At 45.5% G+C, this 19,626-nt stretch overlaps 1 protein-coding gene across 2 annotated transcripts; it reads left to right on the top strand.

The window, feature by feature from the left end:
• The first annotated feature begins 553 nt into the window (after nucleotides 1-553).
• Nucleotides 554-18,199, top strand: REEP6 (receptor accessory protein 6). Of its 2 annotated transcripts, XM_074304563.1 has the most exons (6): nucleotides 554-905; nucleotides 15,512-15,605; nucleotides 16,348-16,486; nucleotides 16,711-16,879; nucleotides 17,021-17,093; nucleotides 17,738-18,199. In XM_074304563.1, exons 1-6 carry the CDS (start codon nucleotides 791-793, stop codon nucleotides 17,772-17,774), a joined length of 627 nt encoding a protein of 208 aa, XP_074160664.1. In that variant the 5' UTR covers nucleotides 554-790; the 3' UTR covers nucleotides 17,775-18,199. The 2 variants fall into 2 exon arrangements, with proteins under 2 accessions (XP_074160664.1, XP_074160672.1); XM_074304571.1 differs by lacking the exon at nucleotides 17,021-17,093 and having other exon boundaries at nucleotides 576-905.
• The last annotated feature ends 1,427 nt before the right edge of the window (nucleotides 18,200-19,626 follow it).

Here is a 19,626-nt window from a genome sequence, read left to right as displayed (position 1 = left end):
TTTATTGAACTCCTACTATATACAGGATACGAAATGGAACTTTTTCATGCATCTCAGAGGGAGGAAAAATTTGGAGAGTAAAATGAACGCGGGGTGGGGGTGGGGAGCAGGACACTGGCTCACAGGGATGCTTCTGCTTGAGGCTGGGACAAGAAGTGAATTTAGAAATCCAAGCATTAATTAGGAAGGCCGGGGAGAGGGAAGAGTTTAGATTGCCCAGAATCTGGACATGGGAGGGACGTTAACTCACGTCGGAAACCCGACAGGTGTTGGCCTAGAGGGACTGCCAGAGAAATAAAAGATGTGGCCCTCCGGTCTCACCTGACCTCCCCTTCCCTCTCCAGTTCGAGTCTCCTCCGTGTCCCACTTCTCCCCCAGGCCCCGCCCTCTCTTCTCTCTCCCGCCTAGCTCCCCGGTGGGTGGCTCCGAACTCTAGGTGTGAGGAGGGGCAGGAACGAGTTGGGAGAAAAGTCCCCGCCTCCTTTGTCCGTTCCGCGCTCTCATTGGTCAGTGTGGGCAGGCTGGGCCGAACGAGGCCCCGCCTCGATTTCCTGTCCAATCCTATACTCAGGGGAAGGATTCAGGTCGTCCCCCGCAGTTGCAGGACCACGAGGTGGGAGGGAGGGAAGGGGAGGGACCTTGGGACCGGAGGAGTGGAGGTCCTGGGAGCCTGGAGAGGGAGACGCCAGTAGCACCGCTGCAGAGCAGCGGAGGAGCCCTGGAGGTCACCCCTCGGACCCGGGTCCAGTCATCCTCCGTACCCGACCCTCCCCGCCCCGTCTCGGGAGCCATGGCTAGCTTGAGGCAACGCTTCCAGAGGTTCCTGGAGCAGAAAAACTTTGTCACCGATGCCCTGGGGAAGCTGGAGGAGATCACGGGTGTCCGAAAGTACTACCTGGCTACAGGTAAGGCCCTCCAGTTCCCCTCCACTTCCTCCCCTTTATCTAGATAGAACTTTAGGACTTAGAGATCTTGCGGTTCCCCTCCTCCAGTTAGAACTTTGGCGCTTAGGGATCCTCCGGTTCCCCTCCTCCAGTTAGAACTTTAGCGCTTAGGGATCCTCCGGTTCCCCTCCTCCAGTTAGAACTTTAGCGCTTAGGGATCCTCGGGTTCCCCTCCTCCAGTTAGAACTTTAGCGCTTAGGGATCCTCCGGTTCCCCTCCTCCAGTTAGAACTTTAGCGCTTAGGGATCCTCCGGTTCCCCTCCTCCAGTTAGAACTTTAGCGCTTAGGGATCCTCCGGTTCCCCTCCTCCAGTTAGAACTTTAGCGCTTAGGGATCCTCCGGTTCCCCTCCTCCAGTTAGAACTTTAGCGCTTAGGGATCCTCCGGTTCCCCTCCTCCAGTTAGAACTTTAGCGCTTAGGGATCCTCGGGTTCCCCTCCTCCAGTTAGAACTTTAGCTCTTAGGGATCCTCCGGTACCTCTCCTCCAGGTAGAACTTTAGCGTCCAGAAATCGAAAACCTGCATCTCATTCTCCATATTTCAGAAGAAGAAACGACTGCTCAGTGAGATAAAGGAACTTCTGCAGGTTATCCAGAATAGAGTAGAACCCAAACCTCTTAGCTCGTGGCAGCGCTTTCTATGGAAACAATTGTATTTCGTGCTGTTCTTGGTCATTTTTATTCCCTGGCCTCTCGTCACCATCTCACAAACCTCCCCTCTCCACCACTTTCAATTAACTAACTTGGAAAGTCATGAGTGGGGGGGGGGGAAGGGGGAGAGGAAGGATTGATCTGCAGAGGTCCCACCGCGTTAGCTGAAAAAGTACCTTGTATCATCCCCAGAATTCAGTCCCTAGGGAGCAAGCAGGAGATAAGGAGGATCCCCTTGTATTTATAGGAATTGGAGCTTGAAGAGACCTACTCTGATATTCAGAGTCATACAACTGTAGAATATTAATTGATCCATAGAACGGAGAACCACAGAACTGGGTAATGATCTGGGGCCTTCCAGGCCCCCTCCCTCTCTGTAATGGACCGGGAAGCCAACCCCTAGTCACACAAAGGCCAAAAAGACTGGGGGAGGGAAAGGCATTGTGGGCAGTGCCTGAGGCTAAAGCAGTTGGGGCTGGTACTTCCTCGGCTAACAATCCCTATCCTCTGGCCTATAATGGAGCAGATTAATCTCCTAGGGACACCTTCATTCCTGGACTTGAGGCAATCGGATGTAATTCTTTGGTCCCTGGAGCCTGCTAGGAGTTTCCTGGGCCCATCTGGGGGAGCTCTGCTTGGTGGGGAAGGAGTATTACATCACTTTGCCCTTTGATATCTATCCCCCAGCTCTTGGACTTTGAGAGTGCTGTGCCGGGCACATTCTGAAAGAGGCCATGTTGAAAGTGGCTCGGCACCCATATGTCTACAAAGCCTGGGGACCAGGCCCTCCTCTAGGGAGATCCCCTGATTATGTTTCTGGTCCTTCCAGTTGTTTGGTCTGCTCTGGGGCAAGGGGGAGGAGGTAGCTGGTTGCGTGGGACTGAGCACAGAATGGTTCTGCTGCCCTTGTGCAAGAAAGAGCTGGCAGACGGCCCTTGGGGCCAAAGCCCAACCCTGGAGGCAGGGCCGGGAAGTTTAAGGTTAATCTCTGACACCCCATCAAGTGGGTCAAAGATAAGGGTAACTCCAATGCCAGTCAGCTTTGGGGAGCAGTTCCAGTGTTCCTTCTCCTTTCCCTTCAGGTGCCTTCAGATACTGATGTACTCCTGACTGACCCTGCTTTTAATGAAATTTATAAATGAGCTTCTCTATAGCCGACCTAGTGGAAAGAACATGGGGCCTAAAGTTCATAAGACCTGAATTTGAATCTGGCCTCAGACACTTACTAATTGTGTGAATTTGGGCAAGTCATTTAAACTGCCTCAATTCCCTCAGCTGTAGATTGGGAATCTTAATAGCACCTTTCAGCATCAAAGTTGGTAACTGTTGTAAAGTACTGCATAAACTTTAAAGCTCTGTAAAAATGCTAGCTATTTGTTATGTCAATTCATAGGTTGTTGAAGCCAGAAGAGACCCCCATTTGGGGTTTTCTTAGCAAAACTACTGGTCTGGTTTGCCATTTCCTTCTCCAGCTCATTTTCCAGATGAGTAAATTGAGGCAAACAGGCTTAAGTGATTTGCCTGGGGTCATACAGCTAGTAAAGTGTCCTTTCTCAATTTAGGACTACAGGCCCAGTGTTCTATCCTCCATACCACCTACCTTCCCTGGAAGAGACCATTGGAATCTAGCAGGAATTTATCTTGCATATACTTATCTCTGTACATATTTCTTCCTCTAGTAGGAGGCAAGCTGGTAAGCTCTTGAGGGCAGATTGTTAAATTAAATGGAATATGGTCAGTCCAATGCCTTCCCCCCTCATCTCCCCAGTTTTCAGAGGAGAAGATTAAGACCTAGGAAAGTAAAATATCTTATTCATGATTGCCCCGCTCCCTCAGATGATGAAGGTGTGATAATAGTAATTACTGATGGAGGTATAGAGGCAAGAGTGCTAGATTTGTAATCAGGAAGACCTGGCTTCAGGGGCCACCTCTGATACTTATTAGTAATTGGTAGTTGTGCTAATCTCTCTGAGCATCTTTTTCTATAAAATGAGTAAGCTGAACTCACTTCATTGGATTGTTGTAGAGCACAAATGAGATGTAACAAATATGTAAAGACCCTTGGGAATCTTGCTCGATATAGCAAGGTTTTTAAAGTGATTTATTATATTTATGTCATATTTGAATCTCAATCAGCAGTAAGATATGTGCTATTATCATTCCCCCTGTACAGATGAGGCAATTGAAAGCATGGCTTGCCTGTGCTCACCCACCTAGCAAGGGGCAGAGGGGCATTTGAACCCGGGTCTTATTCATTCCAAGATTAGCCACTCTTTCCAGTATCCCAAGATAATGAAATCCACCTGTTCCCTTTAGAGATGAAAAAACTGATCCACAGAATCTGGTCATAGTTCCATAGGCTGGTCTGGCCAGACAAAAAAAGTCATTAGTACTCCCTACAGAAGCTATCTGAAACAAAATCTTTCTTCTAAACACTTCCCCAATCTCTTAGCTGAAGACTGTACTTCTTACATTTGCCACGATTTCCCTCTTCCTTCCTTCTCTTTATTTAAACCCCCTTTGACATCAACCCCCACTTCTCCAATCTCTGCCTTCGTGCTTATATATACGTGCATATTTGATGCCATTCTCTCATCTTCTCCAGCAGATTGTTCCTTCAATTTCCCCCAGCTTAATTTTATGCCTCTCTTTATTTTGTTCTTTCCCTGCTGCCTTTAAGCATACTTGTCTCCCCATCCTTAAAAAAACCAAAACTTCTCTAGACCTCATCTCCTCAAGCCTGTGACAGGCTATATCTCATCTTTCTCAGCTAGACTTCTCGAAGAAACTATCTTTCTTTGCCTTCATGTCTCTCGTCTCTATCCATAATCCTTTTCAATTTGATTTCTGCTCCATCAACTCAAAACTACTCAGTGCAAAGTTAGCAACAATTTCCTAATTGCCAAATCTGGTAGTCTTTTTTCAGTCCTCATCCTTGTGAACCCCTTTGCTGCATTTGAAATTGTCTCTCCTCCTGGTTGGTCTCAACTTTCAGAGTTTTTATGATACTACTCCTGTCCTGATTCTTCCAACTTTCTGACCAAACTTCCTCAAGTTTTTTTGCTGTAGGATTATTCCTGTCCTGTCCACTAATTGTGGATTCTGTCCTGAACTCCTTTCTTTTGATACATTCTTTCTGAGATCTCGATGACTCCCATGAAGTATTGGTCATTTTAAACTAAATGTCCTATAAATATCTCAAATCCGACCCATCTAAAACATCATTTACTGCCTTTCCTCCCAAACCTATCTCTTTTCCCCATTTTCTGTCAAAGACACCACCATTCTCCAATCTCCAAGATTCATCATGACCCTCCCTAGTGGTCATCTTTTGACTTCCCACTTTTCCTGCATATCCAATCAATTCCAAATCTTGCCACTCCTATTCCCACAACATTTGAAGCTAGCACTCTCTTTACTCAAATTCTTTTCACCCTTTGCCGAAAAACCATTGCAAAAGCCTGCTGATTAGTTTTCCTTACCTCAAATCTGTCTCCCCTCAAATCCATATTCCACACGACTGCCAAAATGGTTTTCCTTATCCCTGATCTGACCTATTTAATAAACTCCACAAGCTCTCTCTCTTGCCTCCAAGGTGACAGATCTATTCCACTCTAGCTTTTAAAGCTTTTCAAAACCTGGCTCCAACCTATCTCCCCAACCCTATTATATATTAATTCCCTTCCTGAATGCTACAATCCAGCCAAACTAGCCTTCCATAGCATTCTACTCCCTTTCTTTGTCTTGTCTCTTTTCTAGCTTCTGTGTTTGGCATTCACTATTAACTGTGCTTCATAGAATCTTCTTTCAAGATGTAGCTCAAGACCACTTTTCTACACTAAATATTTCATGACCCCAATCTTCCTGCTCTCTCTTTCTGAGGCAATTAATTAAGTGACTTAATAGGGTCACACAGTGTCTGAGACCAGATTTGAACTTAAGGCTTGACTCCAAGATGAGTGTTTTATCCTCTGCATCACCTAGCTTCCCCATTACCCTTTTTCATCACCCCCACTTCCCACACTATTATTGCCTTTACTTCCATTACCTTGTATTCTGCATAGTTTTTTTTTTTCAGGTTAAACAAAAGTAAACTTTTTGGCTTTTTATTAAAGCTTTTTATTTTCAAAACATATGCATTGATAATTTTTCAACATTGACCCTTGCAAATCCTTGTGTTCCAAATTTTTTCCTTCCCTTTCCCCCACTCCCTCCCCTAGATAACAAGTAATGCAATCTATATTAAAGATGTGCAATTCTCCTATACATATTTCTACAATTATCATTCTGCATGTATTTTCACAGAATCCCAGACAGAATTAGAAAGGTTCCATTCTCAGTTTACAGAGGTAGAAATGAGATGCTGAAAGATGAAATGGATTGCAACAGAGTTAAACAACTAACTAAGAACAGAGCTAGCATTTGAACCCAGCCCACTGGGTTCAATTCCAATCCTTTTTTCATTGAAAAGTCAATAGGTATATGTAGCCCCTGTAAGAAGGCAGGGATTGCTTCATTCTTTTGGTATTTGTACCCTGAGTGCCTAGCAGAGTTCTTGGCCAATGTTAGTCCGAGTTGAACGAGGAGTCATAGAGTAGACTCCATCCCAGATCTTCTAAGGTCTAGCCCTGTGTTGCTTCTGTGCTTTCCTAGCTTGCCCTCTGCATTCTCCTATTTGCATGGAAATCGTTTGTTGTTGGGAGTGTTCCCTCCACTGATGCCTTTGAGAGTTGACAGTACATTGCTAGGTCAGCCATCAGACTTTTCAGCTTTGATACAAAGCTGCCATAGCTTGTGCTCCAGTCTTTCAGAACTCGGGGTCTCTGTTCTGAGACTGTGGAATCATTCAGTCAGGAAGCATTTGTTAAACGCTTCCTTGGTTTGAGACTCTGAAAAGTAGCTGGTGATTCAAGGAAGGGCAAAAAAAAAAAAAATCCCCTCTTAGGAGAACCAACACGCAAACACAAACAATAATGTATATAAAATCAACGGTATCTGTTGGGGTCCTCAGCTGGTATTCAGGACGAATGGGAGGTAATCTCAAAGGAAAGGACACCAGCAGTGGGGAGAAAGTGGGAGCCAGGGCAACCTGGAAGCAAAGGTGAGGTGGAGGGAGTGTCTAAGCATGAGGGTCAACCAGTACCAAGCATCAAGAGATGGAGCAGCAAGTAGTATTACGGCTGTTGTTCGGGAATTCCAGTCATGTATAACTCTTCTGTGACCCCATTTGGGGTTTTCTTTGCAAAGCTATCGGAATTTGCCATTTCCTTCTCCAGCTCATTTTACAGACCAGGAAACTGAGGCAAACAGAGTGAACTGACTTGGCTAGGGTCACACAGCTTGCAAGCGCCTGAGGTCAGATTTGAACTCAGAAGTGAGTTTTTCTGACTAAACCTGGTATTCCATCCACTAAAGCCACTTAACTGCCTGTCTGTTGGTATTGCTAATCATGAAATATGTAGAAGAGGGCAAAGTGTCAGAGAAATACTGAACAAATATATCTAAGGAAATAAGTGAGGAGATGAGGTGATAAAGGGCTTTAGAAATCAAATAGAGCCTTTAATATTTGATCCTGGGGGATTTTAGCAGGAGGAAGGTCATTTCTATTTGTTGAAATCCTACATGTCCTTCAAGACATAGCTGATATGCTGCCTCTTCCCTCCTAAACCTCCCACAGCTCCCTTTTCCCCCATCCTCTCAGCAGGGAACTTTCTTTGCCTAATATTTTACTGGGAAATTTGAGACTATTTCCCCCAGTTTCCTCTCCTCTCTTCCTTCTATAATTCAAATATTTCCTGTTCCTCTATTCTTTATCCTTTTCTCACATGAAGAAGTAGTTTTACTCCTTATGAACATCACTTTCTACCTGTACAAGTGATGCACCTCTCCCTCTATCATCCCTGTGTTCACTTATTTTCAGTCTCTTCCTGTCTTCTGACTCCTACCATACCCCTATGTACATGCCCATGTGTCCCTCACCCTCAAGAAATTCTCACTTGAGGGACTGTTAGATGGCTCAGTGGATAGAGCACTAACTCTAAAGTCAGGAGGACCTGAGTTCAAAATCAGCCTCAGACACTTAACTTAAAAGGCAAGTCATTTAACCCTAATTTTCTTAAAGTAAAGGAACCCTCACTTGATCATCAATCTCCATGGACCAGTTTCCATCTCTTTATTCCCTTTTGCAGCTAAACTCCTTGAAAAGGCTGTTTGTTGCCTCCATTTCCTTTCTCTCACTCCCTTAATCCCTTCCAACTGGCTTTTGATTTATCTTTCCACCAACAAACACACCTCTCCAAAGTGACTCTTAATTGCCAGCTTCTGCGGCCTTTTCTCAATTCTCATACTTGACCTTTTTGCAGCCTTTATTAATGTCAGTTACCCTTTTTTCCAGTTTTTGAGACATAAGTCTCTGCTGACCCTTCTCCCACTTTTCAAAACTATTTCTCTGTTTCCTTTTTGGATTTTCATTTAGGCCATGTTTGATAACTATAGGTATTTCTCAGGATCCTGAGTCCTCTTCTCCCTTTTACCCTAATTTCACTTGGGGATTTCATAATCCACCATGGATTCAATTATTATCTCTGCTGATAAATTCTCACATTTTACCTAGCCCTCATTCTCTGCTGACCTCCTGACTAGTATCTCCAATTGTCTTCTATTCTAATTACCTCTGCACTTGGACATTCAAATTAAGTTCAACTAATATTCCTTAAGCAAGTAACTTTGTGGCTCAGTAAATTAAGCTCTGAGCCTGGAATCAGGAAGATAAATTCAAATCCAGCCTCAGATACTTACTAGCTGGGCAAGTCACTTAACTTCTGCTGGAGAAGGACAAAAGAAAACTACTTCAGTGTCTTTGCCAGGAAAACCCCAAGGACAGTATGGTTTGTAAGATCACAGGAGAGTTAGTCAGACTGTATTGAACTAGAACACCCACTGTGTGCCCGCATGCTGTGCTGAGAATACGAAGACATAACCGAAAACTTAACCAGTCCCTGCCCTCAAGGAGCTCCCATTCTGTTGTCCTAGGAGCTCTAGTATTCTCTTTGCTGGTAATGTAGCTTTCTGGCTTTTTGGGCAAACTGGTTCTACTTTGCCCTTAAGGGCCCATTCCGGGTTAGAAATGCCAGTGTCTGTTTAGTTTATTAAAGTTTATTAAGGCCTTGAGCAAGGTCTTATTATCTCTCCGAGGGCAAGGACACTTGACTGTCTCAGGTGTGTTTGAGTTAAGTCAATATTAGGGCCACCTCCCTTACTGATAATGTATCTCTGTGCCATTCTTTCCTTTATTTCCCATAAAACTAGTGAACCAGCTGGACCTGGCCTGGGGCCCACAGGGCCATCTGGCCCTACCTGACTTCCCCACCTAGGCAAATTGTTCTTATTGGCACTGGGAACTTTAATTCTGAATTTAAAAGAAAGAGCCAGTCTTGGAAGGAAGGACTGGAGCCTTGTGGGGAAGGGGTGCTGAGGGAAATGGGGGTTGGGGAGGAGGAAGAGGTTTGACTAGCTCCAGTGGCAGATCCAAGAGCTGGGAGTGGTTAATGCCCTCTGGGTGTTTGTCTCCATTTGTGCTTTGTTTATAGTACCTTCCACCTCTGCCTCGTGAGTTCCCTAAAATCTCTTATGGGCTGTGAGTTTTATGTTCTTCTCATGGGAATGTTGAACCCAGTAGGTGCAGGGCCGGACTCAAACTCAGGAAAAATCTGGGTTTGTGCTCCTGCTTCTGACACAGTAGTACTGGTATCACTGCCACAAATAATTACAGTGTCTGTGTCTGATACTAAAGTCTTTTTTTTTTTTTTTTTAAGTTTATAAATACTATCTCATTTGAGCTTCACAAACTCTGGGATAGTAGGTACTGTTATTATTCCCATTTTACAGATAAAGAAATGCAGGCAAATAGATTAAATGACTTGCCCAGCTATTAAGTGTCTGAGAATGGATTTGAAGTTGGATCTTCCTGCCTCCAGGCCCAGTGCTCTATTCACTGTGTGGCTGTGGACCAATCCCTTCATCTCATCTCCTCTCAGATCCTCTAGGATTTAAGGTCTGGAAAGAACACTGGAAGTTGTGGCTTGCTCAAGGTTACGGTCTGAGTTAGTGTCTGAGACTGGGTTCAAAATGGAAGCCTCACATCAATCAGACCTTGTTGCATTGTTCCCTGAAACCATGCAGATGCAGTCCATCTATTGCTGCCTATCTCATGACACTGGGATGTCACTTATTGTTATTGCTAATAATATCTAGCCAGGTTGCTCAGTGAATAGAGTACTGGACCGGAGTCCAGAAGACCTGAATTCAAATCTAACCAGACTTTTTTTTTTTTTTTTTTTTTTTTTGGTACTACCACTTGATATCAAGTAGTACAAAGGTGAAAAGAACCCAGGATAGAGTCTTGGGACACCCACAGTTAGATAGAATGATTTAGAATCCGGCCATGGATTTAAGTGCTTTGTTAACCTAACTTCTTACCATACTAAACAATGCTCTAGGGGGTACAAAGATGAAAGAAAAATAAAATGGTCCTGGCCCTTAAGGAGCTTACATTCCATGGGAAACATGTTTGACCTCTTCCCTCTCCTCCCCCCACTAGTCAAGGCAAGGGATTTGGAATATTCCTCACTCTTCATTGCCATTTTCCATTTCATTTTTTCCCCTGGCTACTTACTGGCTTATTTCTTGCTGCCTACAAATGTGCTCACATCTCTCCTATCCTGAAAAAACCCTCACCTGCTCCTTCCCTCCCTGCTAATTATTGTCCTATATCTTCTCTGCCCCTTGTAGCTCATCTCCACCACAACAGGCACCTCCACTTTCTCTCTTCAGACTTGTTAAATCCGAACCATCTGGTTTCCAGCCTTTTCCTTCCACCTAAACTGTTATATCCAAAGTGACCCAAGGCCACCGGCTCCAGTAATCTTTTCTCAATCTTCATTCTCCTTGACCTTTCTACAACCTTAAACACTGCTTACATTGCCTCTTCTCCTTTGTTAATCTCTCCAGGTTTTCCAGACACCACTTTCTCCTGTTTCTCCTCCTACACCTCTAACCACTGCTGTTTGCTAGATCCCCTTCCAGAGCATCCCTCTAATCATAGGTGTCCTTATCTCTTTTCCTCCTATGCTACCTCTAGGTGATCTCATTAGGTCCCACGGATTTAATTGCCATCTCTATGCTAATGAATTTTAAGTCTTCCTGCCCCAATCTCCTTGCTGATCTCCAATCTTACATCTTTAATTGCCTCCAGATGCTCAGTAAACATCTTAAACTCGTATGGCCAAAATGAAACTCATCTTTCCCCCTAAAACCCTCCTCTCTCCTACCTTCCCTATTACCTTGGGCTCCCAACTTAGGAGTCATCCTGGATGCCTTACTACCTCTCACTGCCCTGCCCTCCAGATCTCTAATCTATTGTTAAAGATTGTTGATTTCACCTTTGTAGCTTCCCTTAAATTTGCCCCCTTCTCTCTGACCCTGCCACCCTGGCTCAGGTCATCATCACCTCTTACCCTGATTAATAAAATAACCTGCTGGTAGGTTTGCCTGTCTCAAGTCTCTCCCCATTCCCATCCATTCTTTTTCAGCCATTAAGGTGATTTTCCTTTTTTTTCCCCTCCTTTTTTTTTTTTTTTTTTTTTAATTAAAGCTTACAAAATTAAATTTACAAAATTAAAGATTTACAAAACATATGCATGGGTAATTTTTTTTTTGTGATTGCAGATTTCTTTTTTTTATTATTTTTTAAATTTTTTGACAGTATATATGCATGAGTAATTTTTTTTTTTATAACATTATCCCTTGTATTCATTTTTCCAAATTATCCCCTCCGTCCCTTTACTCTCTCCCCTAGATGACAGGCAATCCCATACATTTTACATGTGTTACAATATAACCCAGATACAATATATGTGTGTAAATTCAATTTTCTTGTTGCACATTAAGTATTAGATTCCGAAGGTATAAGTAACCTGGGTAGATAGACAGTAGTGCTAACAATTTACATTCACTTCCCAGTGTTCCTTCTCTGGGTGTAGTTATTTCTGTCCATCATTGATCAACTGGAAGTGAGTTGGATCTTCTTTATGTTGAAGATATCATGGGTAATTTTTCAACAATGACCCTTGCAAAATTTTCTGTTCCAAATTTTTCCCTCCTTCCCCCCACCCTTTCCTCTAAATGGCAGGTAGTTAAGGTGATTTTCCTAAGCAAAGATCTATTATGTCTTGATAGCCTTCTCCTACTCCTCCCTCCCCTCATGACAAACTCCCTATCTTTGAATTATTTCCAAGAGTAAATATAGATGGGTATTGTTCAGCATTTAAAGCCCTTCCTAATCCAGTCTCCTATCTTTCCTTGTATTCTTTAATCTGTGACTCTTGCTTCTTTCCCTGAAGGTCTCTCTGACTCCCGGTGTTTTCTCTAGCTGTGCCCCATGCCTGGAATGCTTTCCTATCTGACCTCCCGGGTTTCTTTTTAATCCAACCTAAAATCCCACTTTCTTTAGGAAGTCTTCCTCAACCTTTTATAATTCTACCGGATTAATTCCTCTGTTAACAACTTCCTCTAAATTGTTTGTACCTTCTTTATGGCTTGCTTTATGTATATGTTTGCATGTGATCTCTCCCAGTTTGTAAGCTTTTTAAAGGCAGGGAATATATTTTTTTGTATCCCCAGGGTTTACAAAGTAGCTGCTTGATAGTAATCATTGATTGATTGTTCTAAAGATTCTCTTACCTCTAACTTTGTGTTCTAAGGACTCCCAACTTTAATATTCTCTGATAACTTTTAACTTTAATGTAAATCATATGAGGCATCAGGCATCTTAGAGTCCCATTTCCCCTTATGTACTGACCCCATTTCACTGGGCAAAGACTCAAATCTGCCATTCTGACTTCCTAGGTGGGAGCCAGAAGGCTGGGGTCTTTCATCAAACTGGCTGTGAGAGAGTCGCTTTTGTGACTGACTGGCTAGAGTCTACCCCTAATGCCTTCTCCTAGCATCTGCAGGCCTTCCCCCTTCACCAAGTGCTTACTCACCAAGGTGACCTGGAATTAGGTGGGACTTGGGGATTTATACCCTGGAAGCCTGCTCTACTTGGAGAAGGTTTAGTCACAATCTCCCCTCCTCCATCTGTCTGCCTGGCTCTGGTATTTGCATTTATGGAGATTTCCTTTTCCCTCCTTGGGACTAAGAGAATCTTAATCTTAAAGGCTGGGGGTGGGTAGAAAGGGGATCCTGCTGAGGATCCTTTTTTTCTTTTCCTTCTTCCCCATCCAGAAGTTGGATGGTTACCCTGCTGGAGAAAAGGAGTGAGCCGATTGGATAATAATGCCTGGCATATGGAAAGATCTTATTGATTTCTTTCTCTTGGTTCAGCCTGTTTGGGAAACAGCTCAGAGGACTGAGCACCCGCCCTGCAGCCCTGAATCCAGACTGGCATAGCTATCTCCACTGAGTAAGAAGACTTCAGATACTTCTGTTCCCTCTGCTGCAAAAAGTGGATAATGGGAACATCTGCTAGAGTTTGTTAAGAAGATCAGAGGAGTAGATTTAGAGTGCTTTGCAGATATTAGCTATTTATTATTTATCAAGTGCATTTTAGGCACTGGAGATTGGAAAGCAGTATGTAATTCTTACCCTTGGGAATCTTTTGCATTCTATTAGGGAAAAGAGTATTTCCCTCTAACTGTAATAGCAAGAAGTAGATTGAGCCTTGTTCTCTTCATCTGTCAAATGGGCATAATAATACCTATCATGGCTGTTGTGAGGATCATAATGAGAGAATCTATCTATAAATCAGAATTTATAAGATAAATACCTAGTAGATGGAAAGTAACCTTAGGGCTAGGTAGCACAGGGAGCAAGCTCTGGGCCTGGAATTAAGAACGCCCAAGTTTAAATTTGTTAGCTGTGTAACCCTAAGCAAGTCACCTAACCTTGTTTGCATCAGTTTCCTCATCTGTAAAATGAGCTAGACAAGAAAATGGCAATCTTTCCATTATCCATTATTAAGAAAAATTGGACTTAACTGAAAATGACTGAACAGCAACAATTATTAGGTCACTGAGAAATGCTGGGATATTTGTACCATTTTCCTTCATTTCTTTTCATTACAGTTTCATCTAAATCCTTTTGGGGTGATCTGAATTAGCTCCCTTACCAAACTCTCCTCAAACATATTTTCTTCTCACTGTACTTCCCTATCTCCTTGCTTATCATCTTTCTCCAGAGTATTTTGCAAATGGATTTGAACCAAAGTTGTCCTTGGTGACTGTATCTTTCCTTTTGGTCAGTAGATTTGAGTTGAAGAAATTTCTGAATTCTTCTGGCCTCCCTACTGCTTTATCCCATTTTATCTTCTGCAGGAAGGGGAACTCATCAGAATAAATGATGTCTTATCCTTTCTCTAGTTCAGGCTACAGCTTTTATGACTGCATTGGATACAATATCCTTCTTGATCCTTTTTTTTCTCATTTGGCATTCCTTTTAACCTTTGGTTCTCATGTATGATTGCACGCAAATTACTAGTTAGCTGGCCCAGAGATAAGATCCTGCTTTGGAAACCAGTCCTTTTCTAGCTAAGCTTCATTTCTTGATGTGAGATGTCATTTGGTGCTCACTATATCTAGGGGCCTATTGGCTCCATTTTTGAAAAAAAGACTCAAGAGACATGAGTACTGAGCAACCCACAAGTCCTTTACCTTGATCCTAAACTATATATTTCTGACAGCTTTTGGTCTCCTCCCTCATGCCTGCCTTCGAATTGAAATCACCAAATAGCTGTGTATGTGCATTTTGACTTCATTTGGAGTCAACATTCATCATGGACTTTTTCTTGGCCTCTTTGCAAGAGATGGTCCTTAAAATGCAGTTCTCTTCGTGGATTTTTTTACTTCTGGCCACTCTAAGGCAAGATGACTACATGTTGTGAAATTATTTTTCACCAAAAAAATTTCACTATTCTGAGCCTTTTTTTTCATCTAGCGGCAGCATCCTTGCATCTTCTAGTCAGCCAACAAGCATTTATTAAGAGCGTAATAAGTTCCAGGCACTGTGCAAAGGGCTGGAGATATAATGAACAAAAGCAATCCTTCGAGGAGCTTACAATCTAATGGGAGAGATTATGTTCAAAAGATTGTAAATAGATGAGAATGTTGATATTGATAAGATTCAGTGCTTTTAGTTCCACGGCAGCATTGTTGGTCATAGAACAAGGATTTCTTGTATAAGTCACTAATTGTTATGTTAATATTTATAAACGGTCTACAAAAATGATTCTCAGCAGCCTCTGTTCCTTATTCTGCCATGGTCACATGGGATTGAGAGCCGTTCTGTAATTTTGCTTTATTTCATAGGCTGCCAAACAATCGGTGATCATCTCTTGATGATGTATTTCTTGGTCCTTGAGCAGATTTAATTTGTCATCAGGATTGTACCTGGAATCTCTCCAGTTTGAAAGAACCTGCCAGATATGCTCAGCTGGCCTGGCCTTCCAAAGACTCGGGGTCACCTGCACCCCCATGTAGAGCATCACTGGAGCACTTAATGTGTTTGGAACTGCGCCTCTATTAAGCTCAGGCACTAGTCAACTGACTGATAGTGTCAGGGCTGGGAGGGCTTTTCCTATTATGTATATGTATTATAATATAACACAGTATCAGCGCTAGAAGGACCTTTAGAACTCTGAATGTCTGAGCAGATCTTTCAAGGTCACAGATTCTAATTTTCTCATTTTGGAGCTAAGGTGATGAGAGTCAGGGGAGGTATTGTGAGTGAGTCAGTCACAAGCTGGGGTCTTCTGATCCAGTCTTGCTTCGGTCTCTCCTTGTTGGATGGGAAGGCGGGGGAGCTGGCCCACTCCCTAAGGCATTTCCCTGCTAACCTCATTCCCCCTCCTCTTGTTGCCCTTCAGGTTCCATTGCCTTCGTGGCCCTCTATCTCATATTTGGCTATGGTGCCTCCCTGCTCTGCAATCTCATCGGATTCATGTACCCAGCATATGCCTCGTGAGTGCAATCCTTGGCTAAGCCAGAGAACGGGCTTGGCTGATCCAGGCTGGTCCAGACCATTCCACGAGTTCCCCCAAAGGGTGAACCCCTTAAGCCAGAAGACTAGCGATCCTGTAGCAGATTAGAAAATGCCTCTGAGCAAAGTCCTGGCATGGATGCTATGAGAAAGATTAGGATGAAGAACAAGGATCTTTGCTATCAAGGAGTCCAGGAGCTTGGAAAGGACACGGCAGGCTGGCTGGTCTTCTAGATCCCAGCTTCTTAAACTGCAGTTTGCAATCCCATATGAGGGTCTTGCAATTGAATGTGGGGGGTTGTGAAATTATGACTTATTATCAGAAAATGATTGACTTGTATACCTATTCTATATGCCTGGGGTCATGTAAAAATTTCCTAGGGAAAAAAGAGTCATGAGCAGAAAAAGTCTAGACTATTCGGTGAAGAGGAACTTTGCTGGCTCTTTGGGTGTCTCTCCCTAGAGAACAGCCTCTCTGGGAGATCTTATACACCTACTACTTGTTTCTTAAAGCTCGGGTGTACCCCACAGCCCAGCTAAGTGACCTGGGTAAGGCTGGCCGAGTACCAGGTAATCCAGTGCTGAGTGAATTAGACTTCTAGGGGAATGGTAGATGGGGACAAGAAGCCCAGAGCCTTCGGACCCCCGGCTGCTCGCTGTGGGTCCCCTGATCCCAATGCCTTTTCTCCTTGACACTCATTGCCTGCTTTCTCTTTGCCACAGCATCAAGGCCATTGAAAGCCCCAACAAGGATGATGATACCATCTGGCTGACCTACTGGGTGGTATATAGCATATTCGGCCTGGCTGAGTTTTTCTCTGACATCTTTCTTTTCTGGTTCCCCTTCTACTATGCAGGGAAGGTAACTGGTGGGACCAATGGGGGAGTCTGGGTGGCGGAGGATGGGGTTTTTCCTGTTCTGCGTGGAGGGTTGGGCTGGTAGGATCTAAAAGTCAGCTCTGATATGTGGGGGGAGAAGGAGGGAGGGAAGAGCAAGGGGGAATCATGGGAAGGGGGTGACGGTTTTGTTTTTAAAAAAGGGGGTCTCCTATGGGCTGCCCCAACCCTTGTCCCTGCCTTGTCCAGTGTGCCTTCTTGCTATGGTGCATGCTTCCAGTGACCTGTAACGGCTCCCAGATTCTGTATCATCGCCTGATCCGCCCCATCTTCCTGAGGCACCAGGCTTCCATGGACAGCCTGGTGACTGACCTGAGTGGACGAGCCTTGGACACAGCAGCCAATCTGACTCGGGAAGGTGAGCCTGTTTGCCGTTCCCTCTCCCCCAGCTCCCCTCTGGCCTGCTGCTTTGCACGTTTCGGCCTGTGCTCGCTGCTGTCTCCTCCTTACTGTCTTCTGTCTTTACCTGTCCCTGTTTCTGCCATGCTCTCGGATCCAGTCCTCCAGGCCTTGTCTCACAGCCGGACACTGCTGACCTCCCAGGTGGCTCCTCAGCTCTCTCCGGAGGCTCCGTACGTAACTCCCTTCCCCACGCCAAGAGTGTCATGGGAGGGCGGTCCAGGAGGGGGTCCCCAGCAGGAGGCTTGCAGTGTAGGAAGGAAGAAGCATGGCCTGGATTCAGAACTGCTTGTCTCAATATCACAACTCTCTTTGTGCTCTTGGGCACGTGGCTTGTTGCTTCTTTCCTGCTCTGGGTGTTTAAATGGTGGTGGTGACATGGAGGGCCCGTCCACCCCCACCTCCCCTCTCCCTGCTCTGGCCAAAGCTGGAATTGGGGGGGGCGTCTCTATCCCTTCCCAAGCACTGTTGTGTGTGTGGGAGTCAGGGTGGGCAGCCCTTGTGCTAAGAGCTCTGACAGCTCCCAGGCTTAGAGGGAATCCTGGGTGTCAAAGCCAGGGAAGCCCCTCAGCTTGGGACCAGTTCTCTGGTTTTGGTGCTGGGGGTGGCGGGTCCTGCTTGTGAGGTGGGCTTCTCTCTGAGCTACTGTCTCCCCGTTCCCCTGAGCTTTTGCCTCCTGTCCCCACACCTGTCTTTCCCATTGCAGTTTTCCTTTTGTATCTCCTTCCTTCACCCTCTTCCCCAGGCTCTATTTTAGCCCCCCCATTACGGCTCATCTCCCCCCACCAAAGTCTCACCTTTGTCCCCCCTCTCCCAGCAACCAAGGCAGGCATGATCCACCTACAGAAGAATAAGTGAAGAGATCACCCCTGAGCCAGAGGCTTCGAATGACTGGACACTCTCCTTCCAGCCCCTCAGCATCAGGGACCAGGCCCCTAATCCTGGCCTGGGTCTGAGAAGCTGACCCCTCCCAGCTGTACCTCCCTGATCAACGGCACCCTCTTGAGCCTTAGGGCATCAGAGAAGTCTCCCCAGGTGGGAGATGGTAGGGTGGACGTGGGGGGGACCTCTGCCCATCTAGGTTCTACCAGCACCCACTAAGGGCCTGCTGGTGCTCGGACTGCTCTACCAGGCCATTGACCTCTGCCTCTGGTCCCTTCCATCCACCACTGGCCTCCCTACAGGACTCTTGATGCGTTCTGGCTATTCCAGCTGCCCATGTATTTAAAAAAAAAAAAAAAAAAAAAGTCCTTCACAGGCCAAACTTGTTAGACCTCAAGACTTTTTGGTGTGTTTGTTGTTGGGGTGCAGGGGAACGGGGCGAGGGGAGCATTGACAAAAGAATCTCAGTGACTTTGGTGGGGTCCGGGGGCCTTCTAGCAACCGGCGATCCATGTTCTAAGGCATCCCCCAGCTGTATTTTACAATCCTTGGCTCAGCCCTGAAGCCCACCCAATGCCCAGTGGATAGAATCTGGGCTGGGAAAAAGTTTGCTACGTTGAGCCACCAGAGGGTGCCATGGCCCCATCCAGCCCTCTGCCTGGGAATTTTCCCAGTCCTGCCTTCTTTTCTGCCCGGGCCAGAACCTTGAACCTCAAGCCAAGAGGAGCCTTAGATTTCTCTGCTGCTGCAGGTCACACAGCGGCTAAGTGGCAGTGGATGGATTTGCACTCGGGCCCACCCTTTATTTTAGTTGGGACAGCTGCAGAGCCAGCTTGGGAGAGGGAAGGGAGACCAGGACACTTCAGAGGCCTCTGTCCAGGCCCAGTCCCAGCTTCTCCACCTGCCCAGGCTGGTGATTTCTGAAGAATGGGCCAAAGCCCCCAAACTGGGCGCGGGGGTGCATCCGCTGGGCACACATTCTGCCTTTGGCAGCAGGAGGAAGGGAGACTACCCGGTGCCTGCCCTGGAGCAGGGGGTGGGTTTGAGCCAGAGATGGCCCCAGCTGCTTGCCTGGTGAGGCAGTTCCTGGCAGTAGCCCTGGCCTGGGGCCCCACCTCATCCACTCCCTAGAGACCATCGCTGGGAAGAGGATGACCTGTTTGTTCTGTGCTAAGGGAGGGGAGCTTGGGTAATCCAAACACAAACAACCCCCTACTTCAGAGTGTTTCCTAAATGGTTAATGCAGTGGAGAGAAGGAAGTCTGTAGTTATCTAATCCTTCCCCCTACAGCAAAATGTTCCCCAGATCCTTCCCCTGTCAACAGGACATCCAAATGGCTCAGTATCTAGCAGGAGAATGGGCTTCTCCCCAGGGTGGCTGCATCTGAGTGAGAGTGACATGGTGGAAAGAGGCAGGCTGGGAACTTGGAGAGAAAAGTAGCATATTGTAGAAAAAACAGGCTAACGGCCAGGTGCAAAAGGGCCTTAGTAAGAAACCCAAGTGCAGTGCTAGACCTCCCCCCCCCCCCCCCCCCCCAAAGCATCTAGGGCTGAAATCGGGAAGACCCAACCCAACTAGCTACATGACCCTCAGCCTGTTTCCTCACATGTAAAAGTGATAAACATCACCTACCTCCCAGGGTGTGATTGTAAATTCAGTTCAAGTGAGCGTATTGTCTGCCCAGTGGATGCTACATAATATAAACGCTTTTTCCTTTTCCCCATAATTGTGAGCCTCTTTTTGCAGGGCTATGTTGGCACATGGGTTTCATTCATTGTATGTTTACAAATCAGAATCTCCATGGAGGAAGGGCTAGCTCATCCA

Source organism: Sminthopsis crassicaudata, chromosome 1 (genome assembly GCF_048593235.1).
Source record: "Sminthopsis crassicaudata isolate SCR6 chromosome 1, ASM4859323v1, whole genome shotgun sequence".
Lineage (NCBI taxonomy): Eukaryota > Metazoa > Chordata > Mammalia > Dasyuromorphia > Dasyuridae > Sminthopsis > Sminthopsis crassicaudata.
Note: the sequence above shows the minus strand (reverse complement) of the source record. Positions and strands in the feature narration are given on the sequence as shown.

Bases quoted from the DNA above. Each gene is read 5' to 3' on its own strand.
- REEP6 (XM_074304563.1), top strand. From the start codon at position 791: ATGGCTAGCTTGAGGCAACGCTTCCAGAGGTTCCTGGAGCAGAAAAAC. The intron at 906-15,511 runs GTAAGGCCCTCC...GTTGCCCTTCAG, and splicing joins AAAGTACTACCTGGCTACAG to GTTCCATTGCCTTCGTGGCC. The intron at 17,094-17,737 runs GTACGTAACTCC...CCCCTCTCCCAG, and splicing joins CAGCTCTCTCCGGAGGCTCC to CAACCAAGGCAGGCATGATC.